The sequence below is a fragment of the Gadus chalcogrammus genome, chromosome 15 (genome assembly GCF_026213295.1).
Source record: "Gadus chalcogrammus isolate NIFS_2021 chromosome 15, NIFS_Gcha_1.0, whole genome shotgun sequence".
NCBI lineage: Eukaryota > Metazoa > Chordata > Actinopteri > Gadiformes > Gadidae > Gadus > Gadus chalcogrammus.
Genome location: NC_079426.1, coordinates 22,576,073 through 22,599,655, shown reverse-complemented (window position 1 = coordinate 22,599,655; position 23,583 = coordinate 22,576,073). Strand labels below are relative to the sequence as shown.

The following is a 23,583-nucleotide window of genomic DNA, read 5'->3' as shown; positions in this document are numbered from 1 at the left end:
AATGACTTGACTAAATGTAATGCTAAGAAAAGCTTGAATAAATTAACTCGTCCGTTAACCTGATTGCTGCCGAGTCACGTCAGTTCATTTTTACCGGCAATAGTGGTGGGGAAAACAACTCCATTGATCCCAGGTTACTTCCTGACGTTGTTTCAAGCCCAGAAAGTTTGAATCGGTTTTCCGTGTCTGCCATATTTCAATTGTTTAGCTGTCTGTAGTTGGCACAAGAGAAGCCTTTTCTGATAGCATTTCAATTGTTCTTTCGTTTTTTTTCTGTATAGAGGCAGAATTTACTGTCCGGCCCAAAAGTGTGCAGGTTGTAATAGTGTATCATGGGTAAAACACTTCCAACCTGTTTTGTTTGTCCCTACTGGAAACAGCAGCATATTGTTGCGGGCTGACGGTGCTGCTTTCTGGTGGCCCTACCAACTGTCTCATTAACGTGTTGACGTTTGGCGCGTTTAGACACAGTGCACGAACCACTAAATTGTTTTTCCTGTGTAGAAATTGTGGTGGGATTTTCCTGTGTAGAAATTGTGCAGGGTCCATGGGATGGACCCTGCAATCCTCTGGGCCTTTGAAGCTGAATGCGTTTTCAAGAAGCCAGAATGTTTTTAAGTTTAGCCAAATGTTATTTTAAAATTGCTTTGCTCGAGAACATAGAGCCTGACCCAGCAACGCGTCCGATTTCCAGCCACATCTCAAGTGACCATGCCTTGACTGCACAGAATCTGTGATCCTCACTTTACTTACTCCATATTTTCCCCTCTAATTCCCCTGTTTAATTCTGTACCTATTGTCTTTGGTCTATGTGAAGTTAATTCATTTTAACTAGTTAAAAGACCTGATTAATGTATTGTTAAAAAAAAATCTGTGCTGCCTGTACTACACGGCTCAATACAAATATCGTACCGCTTCAGCTCTAGTAATGAAATACAAGTAATACACAAACTCACAAATATTAATGTATTATTTTGTGTTCAATCAAGGTATGTCTGGTAGAGTTATTTAAGTTGATTACTTCTGCTTAGTTAATGTTCTGCTGTGCAAAGATTTTACACAGCAGACTGGTAATCAGATGATCTCTCTCTCTCTCAACTTGGAATACTTAATTACTGTTTCATAGCATACATGCGTGATTATCTATGTGTGTTTGGTGTGTGTACATAGGAATGTAATGCTATGTATAATTGTGCAGATGGGTAAATGTCTTGAACATGTTCAATGACATGCCTGTGTGTGCAAGTGAGTCATGCGAGAAACACCAGGGTAGCCTATTTCCCACATCTATAAACACACATTTGTTCGTATGTCCAGTCTGTACACTCTGTTCGTGATAAACAACGGAAAGGTTGACAGGCCCAAATTACCAGACGTGGTACAAATTTGCTGTACAACAGTTGACACCATTTGTTTTCTGTTTCTTATAAGATTATTTTTTTTTTTTCTTATAAAACATTTTTCTTTATGTTTGTGTGTCTGAGAAGTCGGTTAGCTTTAAATAACATTATCTAAAGATGAAAAATACCATTAAATATCGAAATTGCCCAAATAACAAACAAGCAGGGTATTATTTTGTACTTTGTGCAAAGTCAGTCAAATTGTGCTCCAGTAAGCAACTGGTGTGTGTGTGCCCTCTACCTCATGAGTGTCTCAGAGCAGATGTTGATGTCTACTCCGACGAAGCTCACACACTCCTGCACCACACCGTCCAACGCTGCCTTCAGAGCTCCCGGCTGCACGTCATGCTACACACACACACACACAGACAGGGATATTTAGATTTGAAAACAAGCTTGATGCCATCAAGTACACGTACAAGGCGAGATAAATCATTGTTACATGTCCCACGTATAAAACATCGATACACTAACAATTTGTGCACACACCCATCGCAAGTATTTCCCAGGCAAAGATTCTCCTGACGTTTTGTTGGTGGAGACCACTCTCCAATCAAGGTGATAGGTTAAAGCGCTTGAGAAATGATAAGTAAAAAGAGTGAATGAGAGAAGGATAGACCCATGGAAAGAGAAACCGGAAGAAAGGGCTAGAGGGCTAGAGGGCTAGGATATTGTGTATAAGCTACAGCTTTAGACATTGGATCATTTTGTTTATTTGAATTCAAATTTTATCCTGAAGTCTGCAATAGACCAAGACAATTTTGTACCCGCTTCTATTTAATTTTGTTTTAGAAGTGTTGTGAAGTCTTTGCTATCCGTTACATCTGTGTTCATCTTCAATAATCGGTTATATTTATTCTTTCAAAGCGTTATGTAAATACAAATAGCCTACTTGAAACTAATGTCTTATTTTTCAGTAATAAATAAACCCCTGACAACCTTTGACTGGGATGTTTTTATGTGAAATTCAAAGGGACATGGTCATCTCCCCCCTGACATATTCATATGAAATTATATGAAACATATCAGTGTTTTCCATACATAGGATATCTGGGATGAATTTGGAAAAAATTTCCTCCGCTCAAGTCAATTTTCTGGACTTATTTTATATTTTAAAAGTTTGTCATGCAGCCGAGTGCGTCATTTCACCGAGCAGGCAGACTGCAAGGTGCATCCCTCTCTCGTAACAGTGAGTTAATCCAGCAGGTCAGTGCTACAGAGTAGGGCTTTCCACCTGGGCCAGGTAACTTCAATTACAATTTGTGGGTTAATTGTAATTGTAATTGTATTTTAAAGATAAAATACAAGAAAGCAAAGAAGGTGAGAAAGCTAAATAGGGAAGAGAAGAAACCAACTGCTCAAATGCTGAATGACATGGCGCCAAAATAGAGGTTTAAGTCTTTGGACTTGACACACAGTGAATGACTAATCAGAACTTGGAAACCGTATTAAAGCCAGGGTGGAGGCATGTACTAAATGCCTGTACGATGATTGACAAAAGCTAAGAGTAGCACTAGCTGTGCAAAGAGTAGAAATATCATTAAAAAAATCCACGGATCAAGTGACATAAAACTCAGTGCTATTCATTTTCTAAGCCTCATGATTAATTATGTCTGATCTTGTTTTGGAAATGACAGCCATTAAGTTAAGTATTTTCACCTCTATCAAAACAGCCGCCAAAAACCAAGAAGAAAACAGTGTTTTTTAAACGTTTTTAAAAACAATTGGAAAGACATGTACCGTTTTAGTAGGCATCACAACAAAGCAGTGGCGTTTTCTCCCGTAGGCCAAGGGAAGCCATGCTTCCCTCTTTTTTAGACTGTAGTTGTCATCCAATAAAAACATTTATATTAACAGTTTGGTTAATTCTTTGGTGCTGTGTTGCCGTAATTTCTTCCCCATTTTATCCTTACATTGAGCATTTCCCAATGCTTGAAACAGCGCCCCTCTTATTGTTAAATACTGAATACGCGGTAAAACATGACATTGCACACTGCATGTCCGCGAGGCAGCCAGCCCGAGGTGGCATCCCTTGGTGAAAAAAAAAAAGGAGGATTAACCAATCAGTTGAGGCTACGTCATGACACTGCCCTCCTGTGATTAGTCAGCAGGGTGCCAAGGGAAGCCTTGGCACCTTCACTTGGCCAAGGGAAGCCTTGGCACCTTCCCTTGGCTTCACACCAATCAAATCAAAGCATCATTATCAACGTCACTGAAATGTAAACAATTAGCGGGAGATTAGCATGTTTGCATTTTTATCATATTAGCGTATTAGCAAGTGCAGTATGGAGGGTCGAGATTTAGTACTTAATATATTTTTTTTACCAAACTGCCACTTGAGCAGCAACTAAAAAGCAAATCTGATGGCAGGCCAATGCTGAAGCTTCAGCTGCGTGTGAAGAGAAAGAGAGGTTATCGCACTTTAAATGAGAACTATGTCCATTGACAATAAATACGGTGAGTACAAAAAACACCTTCTCCCGGTGCTAATTGTGCCTTGATTGCCTGGAATAAGTTGCATTGGTCAATCCACTGAAGTTGTTGTTTTATCGCGGTTGTTAACGCTGAGAATCAGCACCAGGGACAGCTGTATAGGCTCACCTGAACAGATGCGGCTGAACAGATGCGGCTGTGTTGTATTTTAAGTAGTGTTGTATAATGAACATTTGGCCTGGTTTTAAACTAAAAGGATGCATAGAAAGTATGTGTGTTTGTCAAGCACATATACAACTGATTGTGCGAGTCGTGTTACACGTGAATGTGAAACTTGAATTAGCCTACGTAAAACGTCTCCCAATTATATTGTGAATGAATGCTTCTTTCATACATTGTCAAATCCGGATTGGGCATTAAGCGGCTAGTTCTGCATTTCAATGGGGGGAGGGGGTGCATTGATAATAAAGTGTATAATTTAATAAGATGTTAAGAAGGACTGTGTGTGTGTGTGTGTGTGTGTGTGTGTGTGTGTGTGTGTGTGTGTGTGTGTGTGTGTGTGTGTGTGTGTGTGTGTGTGTCTTCTTCTTTCGTGTAACATCAGAGTGTCAGTGTCTTGTAGCCATGCCCTTGTCTCTGGTCCCACGTCAAAGAGGCCGGCTTCCGAGGGTGGTCTGTGTATGGGGCAGGTGGTCATAATATGCTGGACAGTCTGTTCAGGGGCACCACACTCGCATGCAGCGCTGTCTGCCAGGCCCCACTTCTTCATTGATGATTCGACCCCAGTACGTAGACGGTTCAGCAGAGTCCATTGCCGGCGTGGAAGATCGTCTCCTGTGGCTCCATCTCCTGGATCCAAGATGTAGTGGTGGATTTGGGTTGGCCCAGCCCTCTCCCACTCCTGTTTCCAAGCTGCCGCCAGCCATCCATCTTTGGACAGGTCCTCAGTGGTGGAACGGAGCAACTCTTGTGCCGCCTTGCTGTAAGGGTGGCGGGACTTGAGTCTGCTCAGAGGAGCTGCTGTCTCTGTGGTGTTATGGAGGATGTGCCAATCATGCTTCCGTGCTTTCCTTGCCAGGGCGAGAGTGGCAGCCTCTCGTCGTAGGCCAGCCGGTGCGATTCCTGCTAGGACTGGCAGCAGGACGATTGGGGTAGGCTTCAGGCATCCAGTGATGATCCGGAGGGCGTTGTTGATAGCCACATCCACTTTTTTGCGTTTGGACTTCTGCTCCATACTGGGGCACAATACTTCGCTGCTGAAAAGACCAGGGCTTGGGTGGATACCCGTAGTGTCTTGGCAGTGGCTCCCCAGGTTGTGCCAGCGAGGCGACAGATCAGTGCGACCCTTGATATTGTCTTTGCCCGGACATCTTCGAGATGTTGTTTGAAGGTCAGTGTCCGGTCCAGACGAACACCAAGGTATTTAGGGGCTTGCTGGGACTCCAGGCGCTTGTGGTCAGTGTATACCTCCAGTTCCCTCTTGGCGTCTCTGTTGCAGAGATGGTATGCTGCTGTAACAGTCTTGCCGGTGCTGAGTTGCAGGCGCCACTTTCGTAGGTAGGCTACTAGGACGTCCATGTCTTGGTTGAGACCGTCTTCCAGTGCCTTCCATGTGGGTCTTCTATATGGAAAGCCAAGAAGGCCACAATCCGGCCCTAGAATGGCGCGGTAAAAGTGCAAAACCGCACGGAATCCGTACGGAAACCGTACGGATTCCGTACGGTTTGGCAAGAATTCCGTACGGTTTTGAATGACTAATAGCCGCGGCTATTAGTCATTCACTCCAGCTATTAGTCATTCACTCCGGCTATTAGGTATGCAGAACGAGCCCCTCCCTCTTCTTTGCTTGACCACTAAGTTTGAAGGCTGTCTAACCAATCAGAGCTGCAGTGCCTCCATGTTTCGCTGTAACATAAAGCTGTGTTGTCTTTACTAGTTTCACTACAATGTAATGACCACGATTAGCTAGTGGAAAATACATTTGTGTCTAGTACAGTGATATATTTGTATATGTTAGGCTATATATTGAGATGGCAGTGTGCGAAATACCGACAATATTCGGGGATGTCCTCATCCCCAGATTGTTCTCGATATGCAGTAGCCATAGGCCATAACATTACATAACATGAACATGAACTGAATAAATGCCAGGTATATAGCATATCGGAGACGGGCACACAATCAGTGCATTTGCAAATGAGAGCATGCAGTATGACCGATCTTGTGACATGTGGTCGGAGAGAGTCGTGTGCGTGTGTGTGTGTGTGTGTGTAGAGCAAGTTGTTGAAGGAAGTGTTTCTACTTGACGTTACAATATTTCATGGATGCAAGCAAGCCAAGACAATCAATCTATATCTATAGCCTACATGACAACACACACACACACACACACACGCACACACTTTAAACACACTGGTAAAGCAATAGGAGCCTGCATTGGCGAAAGTTGTTGCGATGCACGTTATTTTATAACAGGGAACTTTAGCCAATGCAGGCTCCTATTGCTTTACCAGTGTGTTTAAAGTGTGTGCGTGTGTGTGTTGTCATGTAGGCTATAGATATAGATTGATTGTCTTGGCTTGCATCCATGAAATATTGTAACGTCAAAACACTTCCTTCAACAACTTGCTCCACACACACACACACACACACACACATTTTAGTCATTTATTTATGTTCACATTTTACAATAACAAATCTTGAACACAAACACTGGTAGATGCACTCATCAAGCCCAGAATCTCTTTGACATGTCTGATCTCAGTCTATGGATACAGGAAGCAGCGTCTCCTCCATATGTGGCGGCTGCCTATTAATACAGATATGGAGCAGAATTTTGCAAGTGCTTTAGCTTTTGGCTTCGGAATTCCAGCCATCTGCAAACCCCTTATGACGAGTCTGTGGACATGGCCAAGGCTTCCAAATATAAACACAAGTAGTTTGCAGGTGTACCCCAGTTGTGCAATCTCATTTCTGAGAAGTTGGTATTTTGTAACCTTGGCAAGGAATGCCTCCTCCAGACTATAGTCAAACGTACAGCTTACTTCTAAGATGGTGACTTCTCTGCTTACCTCATCAACAACAATAACATCTGGTGTATTGGCTGTCACATTTGAAAAATAGTCAACTTCGTTATTGCACAGAGTGAACATGTCAGATGAAACCCTTGAATGGGTATATACTTTAACGGAGGAAGGTGGGGTATATAAAAGCATGTTCTTAACCAGTAAATCAACAATTCTATCATGTCTGGAAATATACATGCCCTTGTATACATGGCAGCCATTCAGAATATGTGACAGTGATTCTATGGTTGAGTTGTCGTGGTGCAGACAATGAGGAGGAAATCTGTTAGGGTACCAAAGAGAGAGATTGAGTCTGGTTGGAAGAACTTGTAATCTGGCTTTAACTGCAAATGTAAGAATATCCTCATCAACTGCATAGTTCTTGAATATTGTGTGAGAAACTGTGTGATCTGCAGTGGGAATACATGCTAGCTTTCCCTGTAGCTTTAGACCAGTCCAGTGTTGTTGCTGCCTCTGCTGTTCTAACCCTAGCAGGTTAGGGTTACACACACACACACACACACACACACACACACACACACACACACACACACACACACACACACACACACACACACACACACACACACACACACACACACACACACACACACACCTCTCTCCGACCACATGTCACAAGATCGGTCATACTGCATGCTCTCATTTGCAAATGCACTGATTGTGTGCCCGTCTCCGATATGCTACCTGGCATTTATTCACATCATGTTGATGTTATGTAATGTTATGGCCTAGCTGGCTACTGCATATCGAGAACAATCTGGGGATGAGGACATCCCCGAATATTGTCGGGTATTTCGCACACTGCCATCTCAATATATAGCCTAACATATACAAATATATCACTGTACTAGACACAAATGTATTTTCCACTAGCTAATCGTGGTCATTACATTGTAGTGAAACTAGTAAAGACAACACAGCTTTATGTTACAGCGAAACATGGAGGCACTGCAGCTCTTATTGGTTAGACAGCCTTCAAACTTAGTGGTCAAGCAAAGAAGAGGGAGGGGCTCGTTCTGCATACCTAATAGCCGGAGTGAATAACTAATAGCCGGAGTGAATGACTAATAGCCGGAGTGAATGACTAATAGCCGCGGCTATTAGTCATTCAAAACCGTACGGAATCCGTACGGAAACCGTACGGATTCCGTACGGAATTCTTGCCATGCCGTGCGGTTTTGCACTTTTACTGCGCCATTCTAGGGCCGGATTGTGGCCTTCTTGGCTTTCCATACTTCTCAGCATGATTGCGAGATCGTCTGCGTAGCCGTACTTTCTGGATGCTGTGCCTGGTAGATCATAGATGTAAATATTAAACAGCATCGGAGAAAGGACCGAGCCCTGTGGGAAGCCGTTCCGTAGTCTTCTTAGCCTACTGCGCTGGCCATCGCTGGTCTGTAGGACAAAACTGCGGTTAGACAACGTCTCCATGATGAATTTCACCATATGTCGATCGGTTATTGTCCTCAGCAGCTTCAGGTGAAGTCTGCGGTGCCAGACGGTATCGTACGCGGCGGTCAGGTCCAGGTACACTACCCCAGCTTTCTCATTATCCTGGAAGCTGTCCTCGATGTCTTGAGACAGAAGTGTAACCTGGTCCACTGTGGACCTACCGCGACGGAAACCGGCCTGTTCCTGTGGAAGCTGTGGGTCAATCACTGGCTCAATGCGGCAGTGGATCATTCTTTCCAGGATTTTAAATGGAACACAGAGCAGCGATATGGGTCGGTATGCCTTGGGGTCTTCCGCAGGTTTGTTTGGCTTTGGCAGGGCGATTACAGAAGCACGGCGCCAGATCTTGGGCAGCTTGCATCTCTGGTAGCAGGATGAGAAGAATGCACAGAGCCAGCTGGATGTTATTGTGCTCTGGTGCATAACAAACTCTGGGTGGATGTTGTCACGTCCTGGAGCTTTGCCTGGCTTGAGCTTGCTCATGGCCTTACTGAGTTCGTCTGCTGTGAATTCTCCTGCGAGGTTGGAATCCGCACTGGCCACCCTGGAGAGGGAAGTCACCTCCTGCGTTATCAGACGGGCAACATCTTTGTCTGCGTCTGGGAAGCGACCGTTTTTCAGGAGCTCGGACGCGATGGCATCTGCTGTGACTGGGCAGCTTGGGGGCTTTGTGCATCTGCCTGTTAGCCGGTTGATGGTTTGCCACGCCTTCCGACTAGAGTGGGTAAAGTCAATTGACTCAACAACTTCAGTCCATCTGTCTCTGCGTGTGGTGTCCAGTCTCTGAAGCAGTGCTTCTGCAGTCGCATCCACATCTTCCCTGGAGCTAGCCCTCTGGTGGGCGCTCAGGAGGCGGCTGCACTCCTCATCCCAGCCAGGGATGTAGTTCCTGTTGTAGCCGCGTGGGATGTTTTTTTTTGCCGCTCCTAGGAGGACCTTACAGTAGGCTTCATAGGCGGCGTCCACGTTAGCTGCATCAGGTTCTGGCAGACTAGCAATCCTTCTTTCTGTCTCCTGAGCGAATGACCCCCAGTTGGCCTTTCGAAAGTTCCATCTTTTGACAGGTTTCCCTGGTACCGGTTGCACCAGTGATGGGACTTTAATGATGGACGGTCGGTGGTGTGAGCGGGGAAACCTGTCTAGGACACGTCTCTCCGGTTTCGGGTCATTGCTCCGGCACACAGCGAAGGCCAGGTCCGGGTTGGCAGAGGTGTTCCAGCGTGCAGAGAAGAGCTGGCTGAGCTGTGTGTGTGTGTGTGTGTGTGTGTGTGTGTGTGTGTGTGTGTGTGTGTGTGTGTGTCAAGCTTCAAAAAAGCATGTAGATTAAAGTTTTTTGCCTCACTTGGCTTCCTCAAAAAAAAGTCCCACGCCACGCCACTGCAACAAAGATGGAATTATAAAGTTTGACAAAGAGCACAAGCGCTCCTGCTCAGACAAAAACAACAAGTTCATTAGTGTGCTTATGTTTATTTTGCTTGAAGGAAAGGTATCACCTTTTTCATTATTCACTGTTTTTGTTTTCCCCCTACTGTGACTTGCTCAATCAAACTGTGCATCAACACCATGGACCCTATCTTGCATCCGGCGCAAGTGACTTAGTCACTGGCGCATGTGTCGTTGCTAGTTTACAACTGGCGCAGAGCGTTCTTTTCCCACCACCGCCACTCGCCGGTAAATTAGGGAATGATCATGCGCCCCAAGGGGCGTTTCGGCGAAAGGAGGAGGCGTGTTCTGGCGCAAACGGTATTTTGCTGTTTCTGAATACAATTGCGCTACTGACCAGGAAATACCTGGTTTAAAGTCAGTGGCGCATTGTTCAGATGCTATTTTAAGGGCGCATGCATACATGCGCATGCGATGCATACGGATTGCTTGTGCACCTCGCGCATACACTTTGCTTCTCTCATCTACACGGACAGCAGTTCCCATTTTTGTAAACCATACATAATTACAAGGAAAATAAAATATTACCACACAAGGAAAATCATTGTGGTGTCCATAAAGATAAAATAAATAGGCATAAATCTAGCGTACACATTTACCCAAATTATTCACGCGAATTGTAGCAGGCATAATGACGGATCAAATTAACCTGGTTGACCAATAGTGGCAAGAGACACATGCATATGAGGACACCTGTCAAAGTGGGTTGTCCGTCAAGAATCAGGAACCACAATTCTGAAGGCTGCAAAATAAATTCTGAAGACTGTGAAATCACCTTCTGTAAGTCCATTTAAAACCTTACTCTGCAACTTACCAGTTAAGTTGAGGTTGCTCATAATTTTTCTATTGCACAGTGGAATGGAATACGTCTTGGGACAGAGGATCAGACGCCGGGGGGAGAGGGTCTACCGGCCCAGACACACCTATCTCTCCCTGAGTGAGGAGGAATGCAGGCGTAAGCTACGCCTGACCCGTCAGGCTGTCACAGATATCTGCCATCTCCTGGCAGATGAGCTGGGGACTGATGCACGCTGTCCCTATGCCCCCCCCTTGAAGTGAAAGTTACAGCGGCACTGCATTTCTATGCATCTGGATCGTTCCAGCATCCCCTTAGTTCTATTGGACGCATTTCACAATCGGCAATAAGTTCGGCTATACATGCAGTTATGTCAGGTCTAGTCCGACATGCTGGGGAATACATCAAATTCCCCGTTACACCTGACAGCCAGGAAAGAACAAAGCAGGAGTTTTGGACCAAGTATGGGTTCCCTGGCGTCCTTGGTGCTATAGACTGCACCCATGTGCAGCTACGTGCCCCATCAGTAAACGCACTCATATACATAAACCAGACAGAACCATAAAACCATATTAAACCATATTAAACCGGAACGGAACTCATTCGATTAATATCCAAGTCATTTCCGATGCTAATTGTACAATAAATCATGTCTTTGCTAATTTGTTCTGCTTTGTTCTTTCCTGGCTGTCAGGTGTAACGGGGAATTTGATGTATTCCCCAGCATGTCGGACTAGACCTGACATAACTGCATGTATAGCCGAACTTATTGCCGATTGTGAAATGCGTCCAATAGAACTAAGGGGATGCTGGAACGATCCAGATGCATAGAAATGCAGTGCCGCTGTAACTTTATATAGTTTGAGAACCGTAGCGCCGTAGAACCGCCCACAAAGCTACTTGCGCTTTGCGCTTCCCACTTGCGTTTCAGACCGTTAAAATAGGGCCCCATGTGTCAATGAAGGCAACATGTCATTGTTGTTTTTAGTGGTTATTGTGTAAAGAGAATATCCCATTGTAACAGGCCTACTGCACATCCCATTCATGCCAACTAATTACAACGTAATTCTTTTTCAAATGGTACAGAACACTGTCCATTTATTTTCTTGGTCAGATATGACAAAAGACAAACCATGTATGGTCTTCTGAAGCCCTTTATTGTCCCTGCGTTTTAGAAGAAGATATTACCTTGGTGTACCTTTAAATTGGTGTGAATCAATGGAGTCTCTGTTTGAACACTGAACCCGGGGTTATCTAAAGGTCCTTCTACAGCTTGAATGACAGCTTCCATGAACTCGAAGAAAAAATGTTGTACGTAACACTTAGCCAACAGTGGAGGAAATTGCTCTTGGTAGACTAAAGAATGTGTGTGTGTGTGCGTGGGAGAGAGATGACTGGTTGCTTTAAGCAATAGTCATAAATCAATGGGAATGTGATATGACAGCAATAGATAACTTAAATAATTTTCTAGATTTTTATTTTTTTAATCCCAATGAATGACTAATGGATTTTTATCTACTTCCTGCAAAACAACTACACACCCATTCATATTCACATGCAAACACACACAGCCTGAGGGGGTGAGGAAAGGTCCACAATTAAAAGTCTCCCACTTTTTTGGGATTTGTCTTTACCCTTCGATTCAACCCAACACCCTGCACACCCACACAGTACCTGAGGGTTTGATAGTAAGAGCGTGGGAAAAAGTGGAGATATTTTTTTCCTGCTAAGAGATCCACACAATGGTTGCTATAGGCAAAAGTATACACAATTTATAACTGGGCACATTCTTCTATTATTTAGTTTCTCTTAGAAATATTATTTGGATTCTGGAATTGCTTCCCAATATCAAAAGCCAAAATTAAGTCAATATTATTAAAAGACTTGAATGTTTATAGGTTGTGCAAACAACAGTGTATGTGACCACATACTAGGATATTTTTGTCTACGGTTTGAGATTTAGTCAAATGTGTTTTCCGGAGAATAAAGAAAATAGCAATGAAGGTCTGCATGTTCTAAATGCTCAGAACAAGCAGGAAAGTTATACGCAGGCTACAAGTGAGATCACATAACTATATGATTGATGGCAACAAAACACTATCTGTAGACAATTATCATTGCCATGTTGGGAACCTTTGGCATTGACAGAAGTCAATATTCCCACTTCATCGGAATATGTCAGCACCACAAGGCAGGATTCAAAAATCCATGTCTCTCTTTCTCTTCCTCATTCCTTGTAGATCCGTCTCTTCCGCATTTAACTCTAGTTAGGTGTTCCCAAACTATCTTTGGATACCTTTTGTTATTTTTAGGGTTAAAAGTTGTAAAATTTGTCGACAACATAATGTCTTTCTAGGTTTTCTTTCCGGTGCTGTGCCTTTTTAGGAACATTTTCAAAAATGTTATCTTCAGGACCAAAGCATTCCATGACACACAATTTAGTAAAAATATTCCAAATATTTTAATATTAAATCAATTAGAATTACGCTTTAGAACGGGTTATTGTGCCCTCTATATGCCATGCACCTCCCTGAACATGTGTAAAAGGTTTGGTTTTAAATATCTCATTTCATGACACAGTTAGCAATCTACATAAGTGCAATGCACAACTTTGCATATAGGGGGGCCCAAATCACACATAAACGGCATCTACTATTAAACCAGTTTCTGTGTGTGTCTTTATGTGTCCGTGTTTGTCCGTGTGTGTGTGTGCCTCTTTCTTATTTACTCTAGATCTGATTCTGTCTGTTCCTCATTCCTATATATCGGTTTCTGTCCTTGTGTCTCTAACCAATTTCCTCTAGTTCTGTTTCTGGTTCTCTCTAATTAATTATATATTACCGTCTCTGTCCCTTTTGAATTTCCACTTTTTTCATCTCTGTTTCTTCCTTATTTCTACTGTTTTTTCTTTTCACTTTCTCATTTTCTCAAGTTCTGTCTGGCTCTTCCTTGTCTAATGATGTATGTATCTATGTATCCATTACAATTTTGCTAATTTGCGATCGGATCGTATATTGACAATTGAAGGGATTATCAACTCATTTCTCTTCACCGTGAAGATAACACACTGGCGCCTTTAAGGGATACTTCACCAGTGGAGATTTGAAGGTTATATGAAGTAAATAATCATATGTATTATAAATGTGAAATCGGTTCATCCTAGCCTGAGAAAAGGCAGAAAGTCTCTCTGGCTCAAAAGTATGAAATCCTCCAACTACCACAGTGCATTGCGCTCGCTGCACTGCCCCGCCTGTTTCTGTTTGGAGGGGGAAGCGCGTTTTCTGTTTACACGACGTTTTTTGTTTACACAAAGTTTGCACGAGCAAACTTTGTGTAAACATATCCCTGTGATACGTTGACTAGTTTAGACTTCTGCCCTCGTTTTTTCAAACGCATAATTTGTATATTACTGTACAGCAGGGGTGCCCAACCTTTTTTGACCCAAGATCTACTTTTCAAGTAGCCAACCTCCCGAGATCTACCAGCAAACCTACCTTCAAGCCAGGGGGGGGGGGGGGGGGGGGGGGGTAGAGAACAATTGTTGACGGGGGGGGGGTTGTATCGTGAACCTACGGACTTCAGTGGGGGTTTCATTCCGTCTGCGCACGGCACCTTCTCAACGATAATCAATAATCTTCCTCCCACTCAGGGTGAAAATGGTAGGTCTTAGCTTGTTTCCCCTCAGCCATGCCAACGTTTAGGAGTGTGTAACTACTGTTGACGGCTTTCAACTGCTGTTAACAGCACATGCGCTACCGCGCGTATATGTCCCGCGCAAATTTAATTTCATTAAATTTCTTTTTTTTTTTTTTTTCTTCACCCCTCGCGATCGACTTGGGATCTGTCGGCGATCTACTGGTAGACCGCGATCGACTGGTTGGGCACCCCTGCTGTACAGCATAAAAACATTTGCTAATTACAGTAGCGCTGCATATCAAGTCCTAAACTTAGTATAACAGCACTAGGGTTAGTAAACAAATCACAACAACCAACCATCCTCCATATTGTGTCTGTCTGCGTATTCAGTACCTTCGGCCATGTTTTCCAAGTCTAAAGGCCCATTCACACCCTACGGTAAATACTGATACGGACTGTTTCGTCCGGTCCCGGAGGTGTTTCATCCATCAATGGGTCCGAGCTTACGAATCCGGAGTGCTCCGGGAGAAACGGAGCAATACCACCGGAAATCGAGGCGGCTGTATAGAGTCAAAAGTCAGACCATTCGCGAAAATAGATAAAGTAGTATATCTGATATGTATATATATATATTGTATTTAACGTTTTATATTTACATTATACTATATACCTGACCTTTTTATTTTATCGTTCTCCTGCTTTGGCAATGAGTGACTGGTCATTTCACAACATTTTGAGGAGATAATCTGCGGGTTGTTGAGGGGTGTCACATGCCACCGCCGCCTTGGCCTACACTTTTTGCCGATTACGGATGACACAAAGCAAAATCATCTCTACAGATGTCATGTTTGCGATTGTCGCTGCCGTTAATTTGTGAAACGACAATCACTGCCCTTTAGAGGATTTATTGCGTCACATCCATAACAACGCTGAAAACAGACGGAGGTATGAAGGGTAGTTCCGGAGGCAACGTTTGGGGCGGATGGACAAATTCCGTCCGGATCCGGAGGTATGAATCGGCCTTAACGCACTGGCACTGATCTGTGATAGGTCTGTTAGCGCATTAGGTCCCACCCTCTATGGGCGGGTTTGAAAGGGTGGGAACGAGTGCTTGTAGTCTCAATAGAAATCCCCCCTCTAGTATTTCCTTCTGGCAATGACACAAAACGACGATTTGTGCGTCATAGCCAGAAGGAAGTGTAAGAGGTAAACACGGATTTCTCCCGTCTCAGGGGAAAATTAGAGTGTTACATGAACATTCAAAAGTATGACTGGGTTTCTAACAATGCAAAGCTTAATGCAAAAGGGGGGAGTCCTCCTTTAAGTGTGAAGGTCATATCTGGATTTGCGTGAAACAAGCTGTAGCAGCAGAGACTAATAGACAGAGTACTGTCTACTCCTAGAGCAGTGGTTCCCAACCTTTTTTCTCCAGGGCCCCCCTAATTCACTTCTGATGGAATACACCCCCCCCCCTCCCCCATAACCATACATTTCTTTTTTTTGTGCCTTTATTTAATAAATGTGTTATTTTCGTAGATTACATTGCATGGTATTAATAGGCCTACATTCATTAATGTGAACCTTGGGCTTGCATACCCACAGCCAGGGCTGGAATGTCAGGTGTAATATGAATGACAGCCAGTCTAAAGTCGTTGTGCACCTCCAGTCTGTTGCGCTTTTGTTTTGATGGCGACAAGTGTGCTGAATGGCAATAATGGAATTGCGAATTGATGGGACTGACCTGTCGCTAAGCTCCGCCCTTAAGCCCAGTTCAGACCAAAGATGGGGGCTTGGGTAGAGGTGTTGATGCTGCGCTGTCTCCACAGAGACAACGCAGTGATATCATCATGAGCAGTTCTAACTGGAGAGAAAGTGAAACCGCGAGCTGCTAATCATGTGAGAGAAGCTGATGCAGTCGCATTAAACAAAGACGTTGAAAGATGGTGCGATCTACGAGAGAGACGCAGAGGAACTGTCCTTAGGAGGCTTTTGTCGGGATAAAAAAAACAAATGGTCAGCAAAATAAAGAATTTGTTGCCGTTTTTGCAAATGTAAATAGTTAATCGCGTTTGTTTAAAAGTTTTGAGTGTACTCCTCCATAGTGTAATGTAATCTGATTGATCCTGGATGAAATTAAATCCTTTTTCGCCCAAAACCTCTCTAAAACCTGCCTTGAAATACTGTCAGCTGACATTTTTCCATTAAACCCTGCTGACTGCAAAACCCTGGATATTATCAATGTCCTGCTTTTCGAATGCGAAATAAGTTTGAAAAATACAAGGAAGGGTGAATACAACTGAACATACGCACATTAGGCAGAACGGTAAATTAATGTTTTGCACGTCAACGAGTTTTAATAGTAATTTGCAGATAATCTGTTTACCCGTCTGGACAATTTTGGATTAAAGCAAGCAATAAACGTTATACTGCTGAGTATTGACGTCTTTTGGCAATATCTTCCACTCGATGATGGTTTAATGTTTTTAATAATGGCAGGAGGTAAGCACCTTGTTCAGAGGAGTCTGTGGGCACGTTGGGTTTATAGATGATTTCATTATGATCTGGATAGTGATATTCAAGATAAGATAATAATGCTAAATGGAACATGATGCTAGGGATATTTTCTCACCATCACAGAAATGTAAATAGAAGAGGTTTGATTTGAAAGACAATGCTACTTTTTTGGGGGGGGGTTTAATATTACACTATAAAAATGGTTTACATCAGCAAAATAAGTCAAGGCAATATATTAGTTGTTTTTTGTCCAACAAGATATTTGTTCCTTCCATGCAGGCCCTAATTATCTTAATAACATATTATAACTTGTTAGAGATTCTATTACTGGTTGTGAGTAACTGCTTGAAACTAGAATTAAAATAATTATAAATCTGTTTGATCAACACTGGCACTGAAGCAAAAAACTGCTTTGCCAAAGTAAGAATTTCGCATTTCAGTCATCTTATCCTTAGCCAGTGCAATGTGTGAGGCCTCAACTTGATAAGCCATGACATTTATTTCACAGTTCGTTTGAAATGGTTGATATTCCAAACGATAAATCCTAGAATCATAAAGAAAACAGTTTTTGATCATTGAATCAATGAATTAATTAAAGGTCAAACTGAATTAATTAAAACGGTAGAAGCGCCGGCACCACTGAACTACCTTTGGACATCACGGCCATGTTTTGTTGATAATACATTAGTCAAATGCCTCTTTGAGTCAAATTAGGTATTTTAGTATTGGTATTCGTAATTTTTTGTATAATAGCTGCATATGTATCCATTTTGTGTTTTAGTGGACTTCTGTCTTGTTCTGTGTTAGTAATTGACTGAATGCATCAGATTTACATTTTAACCATTCAGTCGATTATTTTATCCAGAGCGACTGGGGGGTGTACACGTATATGTACCGAACCGTCACGGTATAGGCACTTCTGGTAGGTTACAGAGGTGATGGCGAATGTAAAGGCTTGCTTTGCGATGCGGAATTTAAAACTTGAAGTCGGGGTTCCCCCCGGACTGTTTAGCCAAAGTATACTACTCGGACTCCGTAATCCGACTCCGTAACTACGTAGACCCCTCGAGCATTCGCAGTTCTCGGTCGGGATGTCGGATACGCAATGCAATTCTCATATGTTGACTTCAAACCATGTAAGCAGTGAGGTAAATAAACTTCAAAAGCTCTTCAAATCTTATTTGGTGTTTTATTGGTCCTTAATGTGCAAAGTAATCAATGTACAGAGTAAATAAGGTGCAAAGTCAAACCAGAGAAGTGATTCCGCAAATGATTTTGTTAGAGGACCAATCCCAGCCCTTGCCGTCTCCGTTGCGTCGACGGATAGTTAAAAAATATTGGATGCGCAAGTAAGCTACGGAGAGGGTCTCTGACAGGCTCTCTGGTTACGGAGAGGGCTCTCCGTGTCTACGTACAGCACTTTAACATGCACACGCATTTGAAAAGGCACCATCCAGGTATTATGGCGCATTTCCACCGGCGGGTGCGGGTCGGTTCGGTGCGGCTTGGTGGAGTCGTGACGCCTTGTTCACACTACATGCGTCTGTTACGGCTCACTTTTCCACCGCCAACAGAACCCTTATGGTGAGGCGGGGCTTAAGCCGTAATAAATATATAATAAATAGTGATTTCAAGCGATTCAAATATTTATTAATCGCATTAATGTCATAGTTAACTCACGATTTACCGCGAGCAATCGCGATTAATCGCAATTCTTTTTTCTATGCTAAATATCCCCTGATTTCTTTGTCCCATTAATTTTTCTCATTTCATGCTCTTATCAACATGGAGAAGTGCATCGGCTTGCCTTGTGCAAATGTTTTTTTATTGATAACAACATTGGCATATACTCATCAAAACAGGACAATACAAAAAAAAGCCTATAGTGCAATTAAACGATGAACATACAAAGAAACTGCCTTGAACATAGCAGTCAGGCTACTGCTTCTTTGTTTTGAGCCAAAGGAAAAAAAATAAAATAAAAAAAATGCGTTAATCGCGCGATAAAAAAATGAACGCCGTTAAAATTGGTTTGTGTTAACGCCGTTAATAACGTGCTTAACTGACAGCACTAATAATAAATAAATAAATATAAGGAAAAAGAAGAATGTGCACAATTAACAAAGCTCAATAATGTAGGACGTCCAAGAAGGACGGCAAACCTTTGCGCGTCATTTTCTTCCATAAACGAAGCTTTCTCCGTTACGCAGAAATACCTTGCGGCTAATGTGTTTGTTTGTTATTATCCCCCGTCACACGCAAGTGTGATTCTGTCGACTAATCAACGGACGGCGTGTGTAGCTCAAACTTGCCGGAACCCTTTCAGGCATCTCAGTACCCAAACAGAGGAGTACTGTGAGACGAGTATGGCTCAATACGGCTCAGTCCAGGTCACGCCCACTTTTTGTGGTGGAAACCTGATCTGTGCCGCACCTTTGCGCACCGAACCGACCAGCCGGTGGAAATGCGCCATTACTATCACCATGCTGTGAAAAAGAAAGAGCTCTGCAAACCCAGCTCACGACACTATTTCAACAATCCCTTTCTGGGAATTCAGAAATGCAAATGCCATAACCAGGTTTATTGGTGTTTTCATTGCTGCTGCCTTGCTCCGTTGTTGACAAACAAGCTGTTTTTTTAATTTTCCCCTTAACTATGAACCATACCGTCCTGTACCGTACCGTGACTTCAAAACCGAAGTACGGACCGAACCAACTGACTTTTGTGTACCGTTACAACCCTAAGAGCGAAATACACTAAGTAGCCTACATTTGTGAACAGAAAGTGAAACAACAAAATGTTACAATCAAGAATATTTGTCTATCTACGATAGATGGATAAACAATCTTAAGAAGCGTACCACTCCCAGCACATACTGCCGCCTTCTAGCCTGGCTATTGCCAGACCAAGCTCAATCATAGATTGCACGTTGGTCTGGGCAGGCTGCTGTCATTTTCTTCAGCACAAGAGGCGTGATCAACAGGCCTAGTTCAAACAACTCTGTACGCAATTAGCTGCTTGCCTTGGCTTCCCTGTCGTCAATCATTGTGTTAAACCAGCCAATAGCATGCCAGAGGGAAAAGCCAGCTTGGTGATTGGCTCCCGCAAAAACGTATCGGAAGCAGAATGAAATGTATTGCTCTTCTCCAGACCCTTCTGCAGGGCGAATACAATTTGCCAGCAGAATGGGCTGGGGGTACCCAGTCTAGCCGCCGTCATCATTTGACGCTAATTGCTTTACTAGTGCATTCATTGAATTATAATGAATCATATTGAAACTGTGGTTCAGGTATGATCATGCCATCTTTCAGTAACTGGTACTCGGGTGCTAATGAGTCTCTTTTCTTTCTGATCAACCAAGCCTTGACTAAGATGCTTTCTAACAGAAATGCTTAATGAAGTGATAGTTAGATAACGACAAATGATATAGGCAGAGAAAGTTGTGATGGATGAATGGCTAAAGCACAGGACTCTCAGCCAAGGGTTCATGTCCTGTCTTCATTTTTAGATTTAATTGAATTTACTTTCCCTTATTTGGTTTCTGTTTAGGAAACACAACTTGGCAAGGTTAAGTTTTGCCTAAATAAGAACAATTGGCTTTTTGGTTATGGTTAGAATTGCACATTTCATTTAGATATTTGTCCCTCTTTCTCATTTCCTCAAGTTTCAGTCTCTCTTTGATCTCCTCTATTCCAGTTTCTTACTACTCAGAGGGATTGTGAACATTATAAACAGGCTACAAGTTAAATAACTTACACTATATGAAAGATGGCAAAAAAAGAAAAGAAAAAGAGAGCGAGAGAGAGCGACCTTGCTTGAAGTGAAATGACATCCAGATCAATGGATGTGTGTGTGTCATCCTATTAGTCTTATTGGACTTTTATAGTTGCAGTCTAGCAATAACACAGGTGTGTTTGTGTAAAAGACGTGTGCTGGTCAAAGTGACGGCCCTTCTTGTGTCTTTCAGCACATGTTTATTTACTCCATCAGATTATGGTTTGTTGACCAAGTCACACGATCTGAGTGCAAGGGGTGGGGGTCCCATGGTGTTCAGAAGAGGCCGGTCGGAAGGTGATGAGAGACGTAAAGTACATACACTCTCGTGGATACACACAGAAACACACAAGCACACGTTAAAATAGCATCAGAGTTAAAATGCCCAATGTTTTCTGTCTATTGGACCTTTCCTGAATAAATAATATACCTACAAATAACATTCACTTTCTAAATTCAGTTCAGTAACCAAATGTTAATTATTTCCCTTGATTGACTTTTTTGAGTGAATGAGGCACGATACAGTGGAATTACTTGTGTTCCATCAATGGGGCAGCCATGCTTATTACTAGCTCATTTAGTGCTTAGCCTGTGTTGCATTTAGGTTGCCTGGACACAAAAATTCTGATCTCATCCACTCTCCTTCCATTGCACCACACCTTCTATAAATGTTTAGCTCCATCCTCTCTCGCCTCTTCTCTCACACACTGTGTCTCTCTCTCCGTTTACTTTTTTTACAGTGCTCTCTAAAACAGTATTTTCCAAGACCTTTTAGTCAGTCAGTTTTTAGCTGCATTTGATTGGATTAATAGTCTGTAAATAGTAGGTAGGTGCACTGAGGTAATCCTTGTCCCGCCTGTCTCCAACACACACACCCACACACACCTAATGCCAGTTTTAACTGCACAAACACAAGCATGAGTACACAAACAGAACATGTGTGAGTTTATGTAGTCCAAACATTATGACTGACTATACGTCATTGCGTATCTCCATTAATTGACTTGGCTATTGCTGGTGGCATCATCTGTTGACACAGGCCAAAGCCAAGTTTGTTCTCTCTCTTAGCAGCCGGCCTGCTTTATTTTACTTCCTACATTTCCTTTCTGAAGACAAACACGCAAAAGCTCAAGCACACCCACAAATCATAGGATATACTAGTCCTAGACAACCTCTGCGTTATTGCTACATGGCAACTATAAAAGTCGAATAGGTCTAATCGGATGACACACACAAGCATCAAGCAACAACACACAATTTGAAGGGCATTAAAATCCGGCACAGCTGAAACAGGATCAAAGGACAAGGCAGCCTTCAATTGACAGTGATCAGACCAGACAAACTTCTAGCAAAACTAGCAAAGTTAGGGACAATTTTGATAAAAACCTGCCATTCCGCCACAGAATATAGGCAACTGGCTAGGTTAAAATATATACTCCGGCCACTTCAAAGAAAATGTGTCATCTAAATAGGCAACACAGTTAGTTTATCTGTCAGTGAGAACAAACAAGAAAAGGAAGGAAAATTAATGTGGCAGGGGCATTCTTAAATCGCATCACTATGGACTGGGGGGATTTGCCAATAACCTTTCATACGATCAAACTTTGATAGGAATTTGGCTGTGCCCACCCGATCAACACAATCTTCCAGACGGGGTATGAATCGTTTTCTGCATTGAATTTCCTATAGTCAACGCACATTCAAGGAGCCCCATCAAGTTTTGTAATGGGGACAATAGGAGAGCTCCACCCACCATCACTGGGATCTATGATGCTATTCTTTAACATGTATTAATCTCTTTCCTTATCAACTGTTATTTTCCAGGGTTCACCCTATAAGGATGTGGTTTTATAGGGGCTCCCCCAGAGGTATCCACAACGGGCTGCACCAAGGAGGTGAGCCCTGGTTTATCCACGAACAGTCTAGGCTGAGACTGTAACAAATGCACAACATCATTTTGCTGAGAATCAGATTAAAAGGCTAACCCATTATCAAGATGGGCCATGAGAGTGGTGTGGTCAAATAGAGTTTCTACAGGTGGAGTCGGGTCATTCTATTCTGGATCAAGAGGGGTATCTGGTGCGGCCTTGGACCCAATACTGTACAAGAAGCAGCCAAGGGTGGCCTGTCCTGGGATATCTTCAACATGTTAAGATGGCACACCTTGGACGACTTCCTCCTAGCAGGGGTTCTCATTACATAGTTGACGTCACTTTCTTTCTACCTCATAGGGCAAAAAAGCTTTGCTCCAAACGGATTTCCAGGTATAGCAAGTAAAAGTTTCTAGAGGGTGCAACTTGGCTACCTCACCAACAAAAGATAACCGAGTAGAATGAAATAGACAATGAAAGAAAATGAAAAAAAATGAAATGAAAATGAAAAAAATGAAAATATACAGTATAAATATTTCACCAGACCATTATTTCATAATGCAACTTTTATTGCCACATTATCTCATCGTCCTCAGAGTCCATATCTTGAAAAGTATTTCTGAAAGGTTTTCAATACAGAAATTTATCAAATAAATGTGGCATTAAATTAACATTCCCTGAAATTAAATAAACATTTCGATATTGATTTATTTATACATTTTTCTAAATGCAAATATTTACTGCCTCATTATTTATTTAATAGCCATATGTATATATTTACTCCAGTAATTTCTCTATGATATGTACTCACACACACACGCCTTTTGTTTACTCAGTCCTTTCCTTTGTGAACTGAATGATGTGCTGTTTCCTACATCCCTAGCATTTATCTGTGTATACTTTGCTCAAATAGACACACTCATACAAGCGATGGGTAGAATTTCCTAAAACATGATACTGGGTACAATGCTGAGGATACATTCCCTTAAGGGCATTAGCTAAGAATATGCATAATACCTAAATGATGGTCAGAATTACCTGGTATGTTCCTATTCCTATGTGCTTGGGGTCGATCTTCACCAGCTCAGCCAAGGGATCCTGAACACGTCTGCCAATGGACACTGCACACACACACACACACACACACACACACACACACACACACACACACACACACA

At 42.6% G+C, this 23,583-nt stretch overlaps 1 protein-coding gene across 1 annotated transcript in view; it reads right to left on the bottom strand.

Moving 5' to 3' along the window:
* The window catches only part of srbd1 (S1 RNA binding domain 1), a 117,841-nt gene that overhangs the window by 33,993 nt on the left and 60,265 nt on the right, over window positions 1–23,583 (bottom strand). Inside the window, exons 16-17 of the mRNA XM_056610247.1 lie at window positions 23,444–23,526; window positions 1,642–1,748 (exon numbers count right to left, since the gene is read on the bottom strand). Coding sequence (XP_056466222.1) covers window positions 1,642–1,748; window positions 23,444–23,526 — 190 coding nt within the window. The remainder of the gene's footprint in view (window positions 1–1,641; window positions 1,749–23,443; window positions 23,527–23,583) is intronic.